The 13,515-nt window shown below is 40.0% G+C and overlaps 1 protein-coding gene across 4 annotated transcripts in view; it reads left to right on the top strand.

Moving 5' to 3' along the window:
• Positions 1–13,515, top strand: part of PHF20 (PHD finger protein 20) — a 115,816-nt gene that overhangs the window by 49,949 nt on the left and 52,352 nt on the right. For all 4 annotated transcript variants that reach the window (XM_037164399.2, XM_037164398.2, XM_037164400.2 and 1 more), the window contains 3 exons: positions 61–145; positions 8,415–8,494; positions 11,994–12,381. In XM_037164399.2, the coding sequence (XP_037020294.2) occupies positions 61–145; positions 8,415–8,494; positions 11,994–12,381 (553 nt within the window). The remainder of the gene's footprint in view (positions 1–60; positions 146–8,414; positions 8,495–11,993; positions 12,382–13,515) is intronic.

Below are 13,515 nucleotides of genomic sequence, written 5' to 3' on the forward strand. Positions count from 1 at the left end.
TACTGTGTGTATCCTGTGAAATTGAATTGGTAACAGGATTTTTTTTTAAATGTCTTTTAGGAATTTCAAATAAACGAGCAGGTCCTTGCTTGCTGGTCTGATTGTCGTTTTTATCCAGCCAAAGTCACTGCTGTTAACAAGGATGGTAAGGCATTTGAGTTGTAATTATTTTTACTCATGACTTAGGGAGGGAGTTTGATATATTAGAGTTTGATAGTATATTTTCAGTATGTATTTATTGCCTAGGAATTCTCTCTCTTCAAGGTAATCACTATGTCAGGAGTTAGGAAGAAATTACAAATGGAGAGAAAGCTGGGTTAAATAGGGGAGTTTGACTGTTTGCTTTCTAAATTTTAGTCCTTGTTTTCTAAAATAGTCATGGCTCATCTGTCATTCTGCTGGAAAGTGTGTAGATTCTTACTCTCTAGTAAGTTCCTAATAGAATTGGTGAAATAAGTCCCTAATACTCCTTTTACTTACTTGTGAATAGCCTAGAAGTTAAGTGAACACCAACAAACATTTTGTAAAAATGTGCTTTGTGTGTGTATGGTGATTGAGGGTGTTCTGTAATGTCATAGTTGCTGGTTGATTGGGATGCTGGGATTTAGGGCACCGATTTGGGATGCCTTCCAGAGTTTAGAACATGCAAGGAATCAGGACGAGGACTGTGACCCATAGAGGCCTATTCCACTGTTACAAAGGCAGGAGGAGGGAGATAAGATGTACGGTCAACATCCTGACACTCAGCAGACTCTGGGTTCAAGTGATATCTTTAAAAAATATTTTTAAATAGCATTTTCTACCAGGATGTTTATGGTTCGTCTATGATTTCTATAATGACTATTTAGGGTAATCAAGCCCATTAGTACTATTGTTCGGGGCGATGCAAGGCCAGATTGACTATTCATTCCATGAAGTTATTTAAGTATTTATTCAGCACTCTGCTAAATGCTGGGTGTTGGGCTGACCAAGAAGTTTTGAGGGAGGATGGGTTGAAATGATCAAAAATGAACATTCATTTGCATGTAGCAGAAATTTTAGTTTCTCTCTTGCTACATTCACCTCCCCACCCCTTGCAACTTGTTGGGCAAGTGTGGTTAATAGATGGTGGTTCACTCCTGTGCCAGATGTAGGTGATCCTTCAAGCACAGTCCTTGTGCTTCAGGCCTCCAAAGCAACGTTGTATCTTCTAGTTGTCCAAACTGTTACTGATCCTCTAGTTTATGGTTAATTAAATATTTTTGGATAGTTTTTTTAAATAAAGAATTTATTTATTTGTTTTTAGAGAGAGGGAAAGGGAGAGAAATATTGATGTGAGAGAAACATCAATCAGTTGCCTTTCATGTGGTCCCAGACTGGGAACTGAACCTGCAACCAAGACATGTGCCCTGATTGGGAATCGGACCTGTGATCTTTCTGTTTGCAGGATGATGCCCAACCAATGGAGCCACATCAGTCAGGGCCACTTTTGGATAGTTCCTTGTTTCCATAAATTACTTTTGTAAGCTTGTGTTCAAAATAAAATACAGTTACTACTTTTCATCTATTGACATTAACCTAAAAACTTATTATAAAGGAAAGCTTGTATGTTACTAAAGTGCCTCAAATCTTTTTAGTAAAAGACATACTTTTTCAGTCTCATTTTCAAGATTAATAATTGTCTTGCTTTTACTGTACTTAATTTGTGACATGAAATACAGATGTTCTTCATGTAAATAGATGTATTCCTGAGTCTATTAGGTTGATTTATGCTGACTAAGTTATATTTTCCCCCAGAATAATATAAATTGGTGCTTTTTTCCTCTTGGGTAAATGGCTGCCCCTTAGAGCAAATGAAAATTGTGAGTAGTCACATGGGTGACTCTGTAGGCAAGGGAGGTAGCAGAAAGGAAGCAGCATTTTTCTTTTGTTCCCATGATGTCTCGGAGTCACATGGAGGACAGAAATGAGGCAAAGGAGATTGGATGAGGGGAGTGGCAAGGGAAGGGTGGGTTGAGGAAGAGGAGTTGGAGAGCCCTGGTTGCTACCTCACAGAGGGGTGGGGGTGTCTTGGGGAGGCAGTAAAGGCATCTGATATCTGAAGGGCTGAATGAGGTGTTGAGATAGAGCCTCCAGGAGGAGGCAGGGCAGGAGCAGATGGTGCAGAGAAATCATAAGGGGAGTGAGCAGGGACCCCTGCCCACAGTTAATGGTTGTGTGTGTGTCTGAAATCTTGAAACAATCACTTAAGGGCTATAAGTCACTGGCCACATTGTTGCCCATAGTTAATTAAGTGTTATGTTTTAGGTATTTTTAGAGAGGGGGGAAGGGAGGGAGAAAGAGAGGGAGAGAAACATCAATGTGGGGTTGCCTCTCACATGCCCTCTACTGGGGACCTGTCCTGCAACCCAGGTGTGTGTCCTGGCTGGGAATTGAACTGATGACCCTTTGGTTTACAGGCCAGCACTCAGTCCACTGAAGCACACCAGCCAGGACATTAATTAAGGTGTTAAAATGTATTTTAAACCGGAGCAACCAGAGCTTTACAGGCTTTTCTAAAAAAAATTATTTCAGTTTATTTTCTTTATGAACTAAAATTGTAGGAGGAAGAGTCTGAGAGTAATAGGTGTTCAGAAAACAGTTATCATCTCTGGTAAGAGATGGTTCCATCATCTCTGACTTCTGTCTGGTGAATTTTAATTAATTGAAGGCCATTGAACATGAATGGAGATTTCTGCTATAACCTGTTTTCTCTAGTTCTTGATTCTGAAGTCCTGTATTATGCTGGTACCCTTACTAGTTCTTGAGAGTAATTGGAAGGGGGAGGAGAGGAAGAACATGGGGGAGGGGAAGTCCTGAAAGTTAGTGGAACTGGTTGGGTGGTATTATTACCAAACCATGCGTTTTGAGAGAAGGCTAGCCTTTCTGGGAGCTCAGATATTTTGAGAGGAAATAATGACCCTTAGGTGCTGCCTTTGGGTTAGATTTCATCTATGGGAGCTAGTATCATGATTCATCCTAGCAATTGCAGGATTGGAAGGAAAAATCCTGGGCTCTCGTTTCATTCTTTCTCTTATTTTCTGCCCTGCCTCAGTTTCACGTGTAGCAGGGGTCACCACAGCTTAATGGCGCTGTGAATAGAAGCTTTGCTGGCAAGGTGCCCTTTTTTCCTGTAAAAAGGGCACCTTGTTGGTGCTGCCAAGAGGACGCTGGCGATACAGCAGAGTCATACTCTAGATTCATCTTTGGAAAGCTTGATCTGGTATTCTTGTTGCTCTTAACTTCTGTTGGTTTTGCTCAGGCTGACTATTGACTGAGCAGGCTGGTGGGTGGGGCCTCTACCTGGAGTGGAGAGCAACAGCTGCTGGCTTTTGGAGTCTGGCATGATTGCATTTCAACTAAATAACCAACTTTAGAGTTTCTTAAGGGAGTTAGTTAGCACTTGGAAATGGGGGAGGGCAGGGCTATGTTACTTAGCTCTCTTCACGTGGAATGATTTTTTGGTAATGGTAACTAATCATCATTTAGTGTGAAGATGGTCACACCTGGTAGCCTTGTAGACCCTGGGTCTGTGTTGTAGTAAAACACAGAGATTCCAGGGAATCTCTGGTCAGAAGCCATCTCTGGTGAGTTGACCCCAGCTGCCCAGCTCCCCCCTTTTTATGCCAGTGGTGGCAGAGGCATTGTCCCTCAGTGCTGTGTGCTCTCAGCTGTGAGGAAACTGAAAGTAGGTTTGCATTTACAACAAAATGAGGAATTGTTCCTTCCTGTTGATCTGTGGTTCTTTAACTTGAGTGAGCAGGCTAATCAGGTCCCTCTTCCTTAAAGTTAAATGCATATTTTTTGGTCACATTGCTGCCCTACCCTTCCTCTCAGTTCAATCTTTTTGGTTCATTGACTGAAAGTCTTTGTTTACAGCAGGAGATCCTATGGAAATGGCCTTATTTCTAGAGTCTCTTGTTGAAGCAGTTACTATTTTTGGTTTTCTTTACGCTGTAACTGATCCTGCATTTAAAATGCAGGCATGTTGGGCCTATGTGAACAGCTTTGCACAGAGATCAAAAGGGAGGTTTAGGCTCAAGTTTGTGAGTGCTAGCTTGGCTTTTATTGATATCTTCTGTAGGGAGGAGGGGTTGGTGCTTCTATTTTTAAAGTGACTTGGATAATAATAATTAGAACCACTCTATCCCTTGCTCTATGACTGTCCCTTTGCTAAGCAGTTTCCTTCTCTGATCAGACATGGAAAGATTGTTGCCATCAACTTGATCCTCATTTAACAGATGAGGAACTGAGCTCACAGGAGAGATTGCTTGAGGTTACAGAACACATACATAAATGGTAGAGCTCAGGTCTGCATGGAGGTGTGTGGGATTGCAGAGTTCCTGAACTGTATAGTTCCCACAGTACCAGGCTGTCTCTCTGGAGCAGGGTTTTCTGGAGCAGGAGTTGCCACTAGGGGCAGGTGTTCATGGGGAAATGTGTATGTGCGTGCATGCGTGAGCGTGATATGATGATAGGATGGGTGTGGATGGTTTGTACTTTCTGGAGCCTGGTGGTGTCTTGATAGCAATGATTGGAAGAGGACTCTCTGGTCCTAGTCCCTGCTTGGTGATACCGGCAATTCATTGCCCTTGCTCTGGAGCATTTGAGCAATTAAAAATTGAAGAAAAATTTGAAATAGATGAACATTTTTGGAAATTGTTGGCCACAAAACCCAAGCCTATTATGTAAAAATTTTGAAAAGGAAAAGACTGAGAGGGAAGGGAAGGTGTATCTGCAAATATGTATATTTCCCTCTGCTTACCCACTGAGGCACATCTGTGGAAACCTGAGGATTTTGAGAAACCACGTTTGAAAACTTTGAGTCTCCTATGCATGACATTGTGGAATTTTTTGACTCCTGGAGAATGAGTAGGATAGGGAAAAGACCCTGGAGTCACAGTTATGTTAGATTTCAAGAGCACCAGAAGTCTGTCCTAGTCATAGTGTATCCCTATTTCCTTGGTCCTAGAGAAGATGAGCTTGCTATGCATCTCCAGTTTTGTTCTTACATCCCTTCTGTTATTAACTGACTACCATAAGGTTGTCTGGCATGCTAAGTTCTTAACTCCCAGAGGGGTAAGGCCAGGGAGCTTTATTTTACCTGGCAGTGTAAGGACGGGCTTCTTAAGGGAGTCTGAGCCAGGAGGTCTTTGTGATAAGGATGCACTTATTTTATTGAATTCTGTCATTTACATGTTGTTAGATGTTGTTTGTGGTCATGGGAGAGCTTTATTGTCAGCCGGAAGATTCCATGGGAAGACAGTATTTTAGTTACACATGAAACCATTAAAATATTGTAGATTTCGGACCTCTCTGTTATCCATAGGATGTGTTGTTTTGTTCCCACTGATTTTTTGAAGCCCAGGTTAGGCTGTGTGCATGATGAAAGGAGACAATTTCAAGACGATCCATTGTAGTCTTTTGGAAGTAAAAAGGGTCAGGGTTGGGATATTGCTATTGAAGGACAGTGGCCCCTGAGCATCTTTGGCTACAGTTTGGGCCATTTCAGAGTGGCCAGTAGTGATCTGGGTTTGTGGTTTGAACTTTAGGCTGAGGGACTTGTGGGGTCGTGGGAGAAGAATTGGTCAGAGGTTAGCAGCAGGCTTGGATTCTAATTCTAGCTCTGTTTTAGGCTTATAGGATTCAGGGCACAACCCTTTATCTAAGCCATTCTTTTTTAGTCTGCCATGAGGAGTAAGCTTCAAAACTGACCTCATGTAGCGGGAAATATACTGTTGGATATCATTACTTAATGTTGTTCTTCTGGATGTTTGAAATGTCTATAAAAATTGACAGTTTTCATTTTGCTGCCAGTGATACTGAACTCTCTTTGTAGGTAAAGTAGATTAAAGTATAGGCTAGAGTGGTTTGTCGGTACTCTTAATATTTAAGATTTCATGAGAATTGGGTGCTTTAAAGCTCCAGTCCCCATCTCCCATGCTGATCAGAGCTCTCCAAGGTTGCCTGCAAAAGGTCTGTTGAGAGTTCATAGCATTGCTTGTCATTGCTCTGCTGCTTGCCAACACCCTCATAGCAGAAGCAGGAAGACAGGAACCCAGACCTTTGTTGTAAGTACTTAGCAGTCATTGCCAAGCTGCCCTATATAGAATTCTTTACCATAGCCTGTCATCTAAATTGCTTGTTTTAAACAACCAGACATAATATGTATATATATATATATATATATATATATATATATATATATATATCATTATGTCTAGCTTGTATACTAGCCCTTTTCTTTCTGTGTTGGTGATACTTATGACAAATATTCACCTTTATTTTGTAATTCCCATGAGTAAAGATCAGTTGGTAATTACTAATTATCTACACCATTGGTTCTCAAACTTTAGTGTGCACTGGGACACTGAAGGATTTGTTAAAACATATATTTTTTTTTGAAGATTTTATTATTTATTTTTAGAGAGGGGGAGGGAGAAAGAGAGGGGGAGAAACATTAACGTGTAGTTGCCTCTTGTGCACGCCCTGCTGGGACCTGGCCCCGGCCCCGGCCCCCAACCCAGGCCTGTGTCCAGACTGCAGATTGAACCGGTGACCCTTTGGTTCACAGGCTGACACTCAGTCCACTGAGCCACACCAGCCAGGGCTAAAACATACATTTCTGTGTGGTAGTCCTACAATGTTTGATTCAGTATATTGCAGGTGGGGCTGGTAATTTGCATTTCTAACAAAGTCCAGGAGTGGCAGTTGCTGCTGATCTGGGGACTACGCTTTGAGGAGCAATGGTCTACAATGAGCCAGGCTGTGTGTGAGAGAGAAACTGGTGTGAGATGTGATCTGTGGCTGTGGAGAGCCTGCCTGCAGTTTGGGATCTGCCTTCTGTATTAAAGTAGATCTATGTATGTGTGAGGCAAGGTGCCAAATAAGCCCTTTTATTTATTTATTTATTTATTTATTTATTATTTTTTATTTTTTATTTATTTACCTGTCTGTCTTTAGAGGGGAAGGGAGGGACAGGAGAGAAATATTAATGTATGGTTGCCTCTTGTGCATCCCCTGCTGGGAACTGGCCTGCAACCCAGGCATGTACCCTGGCTGGGAATCGAATCGCGATCGGCTGGTTCGCAGGCCCGCGCTCAACCCACTGAGCTATAAGCAGCCAGGCCAAATAAGTCTTTGAGAAGCTCAGAATAGGGAGATATCTCTAGTAGCTAAAGTAAGGAAGAACTCTTGGGGTCTTTTGAGCAGGGCAGCTTAAGGATCAATGAGTGATACGTTCCAGACAGGAAAACAATAAAGTTGTGAAGGCACTTTCAGTGGGTGGCATGTAGCTAGTCATTTTGGGTGGGTGTCATATGCTGGTAATGAGAAAAAAGGTTTGGTGACTAACTGGGCTCAGATCGCTGACTTTCAGCACTAGAGGGAAGCTTTCAATAGAGGTGGCTAGCAACTGACAGGACCCTTTTTAGGACTGGAGAAGAGGTGGCTACCGTTGGGGAGACAATGTTCAAGGAGGAGTTAACTAGTCAGGTCTTAACTTCCTTGTAGCATTCTTGCTCCTAGCCCTGGGGATTTCTTTTTTCATTCCATGTTGGGTGGGAAGTTGGTTCTGAAAACTGACCATGTTTATCAGCGTTAAACTATTACATGATTACCAGTGGTTTATTAGTAGTCTTGACAGGATTAACTATAGGACAAAAAGCGGTGGGGTGGGGCATAGTGGGTTCTGAGCTGCAGAAGTTTGATTTGGGCACAATTAATGAGAACTTGTTTAATTGGTTGCCTTATTTGGGAAGAAAGATTACTTGTGGATTTCCAGCTTCATTTCTTTTAAAATCTACTTTACTTTGATTTAATTTAATTTTATTTATAGCGGAGCATGATTTTTGTTGGACTTTTTTTTTCTAATAGAATAAAACTGACAGAGTACCAGGCACCATTTAGTGTTTTGGCTGGGTTTCTATTTTTAAATACTGTGACAGGAAGGTAATTCAAATGGATTTTGAGATTAATGTGATCTCTGAAAACATGATACCTTAAGCAGACAGTCTTTTAAAATTTGAAAGCTGCTATTATCTTTAAGTTCAGAAAATATAGATTAAATAATAAAAATTTACCAATAAATAAATAAATCTGCATTTTCCTTAGATTCTTAACTGTGTTTACTGCTCTTTGTTCTTGGTCTAAATTCAGTGCAAGTTTTTTTTTTATTTTTTTTTATTTTAATGAAGCGTCATAAAAAGGAATTGTTTTCTGATGGGTTTTGAGCTGTATAGATAAAAAATAAAAAAGAAAGGCATGCATACTATTAATTAAGACTAATGTGATTCTTAAAGAATTTTTAAGTTTTCATAAGTTTATTATTATTGTTGGAGCTCTCTTGTGTTTCATGAAACTTCAAGTTAAAATCACAATGTCTTTTTGAATTTTAGGTACTTACACTGTGAAATTTTATGATGGAGTAGTTCAGACCGTCAAACATATTCATGTCAAAGCTTTTTCCAAAGATCAGGTGAGAAACGTGGTTTTTTGCTTTGTGGTATGAATAATGCTAACATTTAGTTTTGTTTCTTAAATAATTAGAGTTGTTTGTGAGGGCAAAGTCTTTATTTCCTTCATCTGACACGAATTTACCAGAAAGCAATATGCACATTTTCAGATATTGTAAATATTTGTCTCTGTTGTTTCCTTGTAACACAGATTGTTTTTAAAAGTACCAGATACTTGGATACTATTACCTGTTATGTTTTCCTCATCTTTTCTTGAAAGTGTGTAGTTAATTTTTTTCCTCTCTCCATGTGCCCTGTCCCCAGAGCTATTACCCATCATAGGAAACTTGTTGAACTGCTTGAAAAGATGTAGAGTATGTTTTCTCCTCATCTCATTTGATCTTTAAGCACAGGACCATGCCATGGTGGTTACAGAGTTACAGTTTGGCATGGATTTCGCAGTCACTTAAGCTAGAAGTGCCTGGGTTTACAATTTTGTTTACTGTCCTGGGCATGGATTTGGCTGAGCATGGGACCTGAGTTTTGATATTGGAAATATGGTGCTCACAGATATAGGCCATCTAAAAGTGTTGCCTGTTTCATGATCCTCCACCCTCCCTTTTAGTCTTTTTTAATATTTATATTTTCATGAAGTAGCTGAGGGAGAAGAGATCAGAATTTGGATACTGATGCTTTAAAAACTGTGATTGTTACTGTTACCTCTTTGGTGTTTGCTGATGGGACAATATTTGGTGATGCTGGGACCTGTTGTATTTTTAAGATGATCAAATGCTTCTCCTTATCACAGATTTTTGTAAATTCTTCTGTACATATGTTTAGCAGTTTCAATGGAATATAATATATGATAATGTTTAAAGGTAGCCCCAAGGTGTTTTTGCCTTTACCGGTTTTCTGCTTCAGAAAATTGACAAAACTATAAAGCTTTAGCTCTGAAGATGTTTTCTTTTTTGATCATTTGCCCCTCAGACATCTAAAGAGCTATACAATACTGTAAAACATTTTGGTGTTTGATTTGATGATTTTTGTGTGCAGTTCATGAAATGTGTTAATATAGATAGAGGACCATATTAAGAACTTGTCTGGAATTGTCAGATTATATCCAGAACCTCCCCAAACCAGGAGCCCAGGGCTCCAGAAAACAAATGTTCAACAATTCATTCTGCTATACTCCATAAACTGATTGCTGGCACTCATGGTGCTTTGGCTTGGTGCTGGGCACCTTATCCAGGGTGCATTTGTGGGTGTTTCAGTTCTCAATTTCCTGATACCTCTGAGTGTCTCACCTCATCTTAGACCTGGCAGGTGGTCAGACACAGTCCCATGGCACCTGTTTGCTTTCCCACCTCTTCCCCACAAGAGGACATAGTAGTTTGGGTAATTGACTTCTCAGGTCTTTTTAACCCCCAAATCTAAGGCGCTTACAAAGCTAAACTTCTTAAAAATATCTGACAGTTTTTAAAGCTTGTCTCATATAGTATTAGAATAGATTGAGGTTTCTTTTGTAGGACTACACTGTCTTAAATGTTTTGATTAAGTGTTTTAAGAGCATTTATCTTTTATTTTTTAAGTTAAGAAAACCCCATACATTTGCTATAGAAAATTAAGAATGTACAGAAAAGCACAAAGAGAGTAAAAACTATCATTCTGGCATCTAGATACAATTGCTGTTAACTGTTCACATTTTGATGTATATCCTTCTGTGTTTTTTGTTAAGTGTGTGTATATATTTCTATTCAAAGTCGGAATCATGTGGTATATTACTGTACTATAACTTGCTCTTTTAATGAAATAACATTTCCCCAAGTTTCTTTTTAAATTTTTTTTAAAAAGATTTTACTTACTGATTTTTAGAGAGGGTGAAGGGAGGGAGAAAGAGAGGGAGAGGGCCATCCATGTGGGAGAGAAACATTGATCAGTTGCCTCTTGCACATCCCCAACTGTGGGCCTGGCCTGCAGCCTAGGCATGTGCACTGACTGGGAATCAAATCTGTGAACTTTTAGTTTGTGGGATGACACCCAACTCACTGAACCATACCAGCAGGGCTCCCTAAGTTTCTCAGTACTGTATGCGAATATGACTTTTAATGGCTATGTAGTATTCTATAATATGTATGTAATTGTACTTTGTATAACCAGTTCCCTAATGGTCACTTAAGGATATTTGTAAACCTGGATGCCCAAGTCTAATTTTTTTTTTTAAAGATTTCATTTACTTATTTTTAGAGATAGTGGAAGGGAGAAAGAAAAAGTTAGAGAATCACCAATGTGATGAGTTGCCTTTCAGCCTACAACCCTGGCTTGTGCCCTGACCAGGAATTAAACCAGCAGCCTCCCGGTTCACAGGCTGGTGGTCAGTTCACTGAGCCACACCAGCCAGGACCAGGTTTGATTCTCTTATAAGCAGGTTTTATTTCTACGAATTTAGTTCAAAAGTATAAACTGAAGTCTTTTGACCCAAATTATTGTCCCCTCTTCCCTTCTCCCCCACCAAATAGTTGCAATTTATATTTCTGCCAGCAGTTACTGAGGAATGCTTGTTCTCAAACCTGGATATTTTCAGAAAATTTGGGGGACTTGAAAAAAATATTTCTTTCTAGGCTCTAACTGCAGGGATTCTCCTTCTTTATTATTTTTCCCTGTGGTACAGATTGAACGTTACTCGGTGAGTGTTTAAACACTCCTTCCTGCATCTGGCAAGATCTGTGTGCCTAGTGCATGCTAGGTGCTGGGGATCTCATATGAACATGACATGCTGAAGATTGAGGTCTGGAAAGAGATATACATCAAATAAACTTAACTGTGGTTTTGGAAACTCCAGAGCTTTCAGAGCTAGCTTTATTATGAGGCAGTCATATTAGGACACAAGATTTTTAGGATGAGTTTTAAAGAAAGTAATTTAGGAGGAGAGTAACCAAGAAGCAGTACTTCCTTTTGGTAGATAAAAATCCAATAAGTAACTGAGGAGCATAGTAGGTAGCTTGTTGGACTGAGCACAGCCTTTACCCAGTAGAGGGAGCAAAGACCCTGTTTTGGGTTGGAAAATCTTTGCAGTTTTCTTGTTCAGCCTCTAGTTATCATTTGGGTTCTACTTCACACAGGGAATCAGCATCCACTGGCACACTGAGCCAGGCCTCTGAAAGGCCCTAGGTCAGTGTAGGCATGTTTGGGATGAGAAGAATGGGACATGAAGGCATTTTCTTAGAAAGATTGCTTTCCAAAAGAGGTCCCTGGGGTAGTTGCTTGTCCCTTTAATTATTTTTTAGTGACTTATTAATCATAAGGGAGATAGCTCTGCCTTGGAAGGAATTGAACATAATCATTGTTTTCTTAGGATTGTTTCTTAAGCCCTCAGAGTATAGGTAGATATTTTCAGTGGTGACCGTTAAGTGACTTGCATATGTCTTTTTATTTCTTTGTTTTCATAAGTTCATAAAAAAACTATCTGATTCTATATTTGCAAGTAATCACAAGTGTGTTTCATCGCTATTTTGCTTATTTTAGAATATTGTGGGTAACGGTAGGCCTAAAGAAACAGATCACAAAAGTCTTTCATCATCTCCTGATAAACGAGAGAAGTTTAAAGAGCAGAGAAAAGTCACAGTCAACCTGAAGAAAGACAAAGAGGATAAAGCCTTAAAGACGGAAAAACGACCCAAGCAATCTGATAAAGAAGGGAAATTAATCTGTTCTGAAAAGGGGAAAGTGTCAGAGAAAAGCATTCCCAAGAACGAGAAGGAAGATAAGGAGAACATTTCAGAAAATGACAGAGAGTACTCTGGAGATGCTCAAGTGGATAAGAAGCCTGAAAATGACATTGTGAAGAGTCCACAAGAAAACTTGAGGGAACCAAAAAGAAAACGAGGCAGACCCCCTTCCATAGCTCCTACTGGTGAGTTTCCCAAGTGGGCTCTGCAATGGGCAATGCCAGTGTTTTTCTGTGGCCCCTTTTGGTTCTGTGCATCCATCTTTCATTTTTGTGGCAGATTTGGAATTGCTCTATGATCTGAAAACAAGTCATCTGGATTTTAAGGGAGGCATGTATCTAGATCAGCTATTTTCAGCCTTTTTCATCTCATGGAACACAAACTGATTACTAAAATTCTGCAACACCAAAAAGTATACTTTTTCGCTGATCTGACAAAAATAAAATAGGTATAGTTTTGATTCATTCACACTGGATGGCTGTTGTGTTGGCTGTTGTCACTTTTAATTTGACAATCTAAGGGAAAAGAGGTCAGTGTCCCTGACTAAATAGTCAGGTATTGCCTGTTTTAAAAATTCTTGTGGCACACTTGTTGAAAATTGCTGGTGTAGATGAACCTAAGTTGGGAAACATGTCTGAAACTGAGCTTCTTGGGGGGGGGGGGCAGATAATTGTTCACTAGATACTTCAGCTTATATGATAAAACCTAATAAGCTAAGGCCTTTTGCTTGTACCTGTGTAAATGATCCCCATTTAAGTAAGCTTAATAGAGCCTGGGTTCAAGAAATACAGTTTTCATGGAAACATGAAAGAGGAAAGAAGTAAAATAGGTGTGGCTGTCTGAAGGAGGCTTACTGAAGGAGAGTGGGGCTAAAGACCTAGAAAGGCGTGGGTGCATTGGAAATTGAGCTCTCTAGAGAGTGATCATTGATTGAAAATTTTCACAGTCCGAATAAAAAGCTGAGATGGCTAATTGGTAAGAGTCAAGGTTAGAGGGTACAGATTTAGGGAAGAATGCACAGTTGTGAAATAAAGTTGAAATTTGGAATTTTTCTAGAATAATCTAGAATGAAACACACCCTGAATTTCTTTCTTTTTTTTAAAAAAGATTTTATTTATTTATTTTTAGGGAGAGGGGAAGGGAGGGAGAAAGAGGGAGAGAAACATTAATGTGTGGCTGCCTCTTGCATGCCCCACACTGGGAACCCGGCCCGCAGCTTAAGCATGTGTCCTGACTGGGAATTGAACTGGCAACTCTTTGGTTCTCAGGCCAGCACTCAGTCCACTGAGCCACACCAACTGGGGACACACCCTGAATTT

Source organism: Artibeus jamaicensis, unplaced genomic scaffold (genome assembly GCF_021234435.1).
Source record: "Artibeus jamaicensis isolate MK-2021 breed Jamaican fruit bat unplaced genomic scaffold, CSHL_Jam_final contig_685, whole genome shotgun sequence".
NCBI classification, from domain to species: Eukaryota; Metazoa; Chordata; class Mammalia; order Chiroptera; family Phyllostomidae; genus Artibeus; species Artibeus jamaicensis.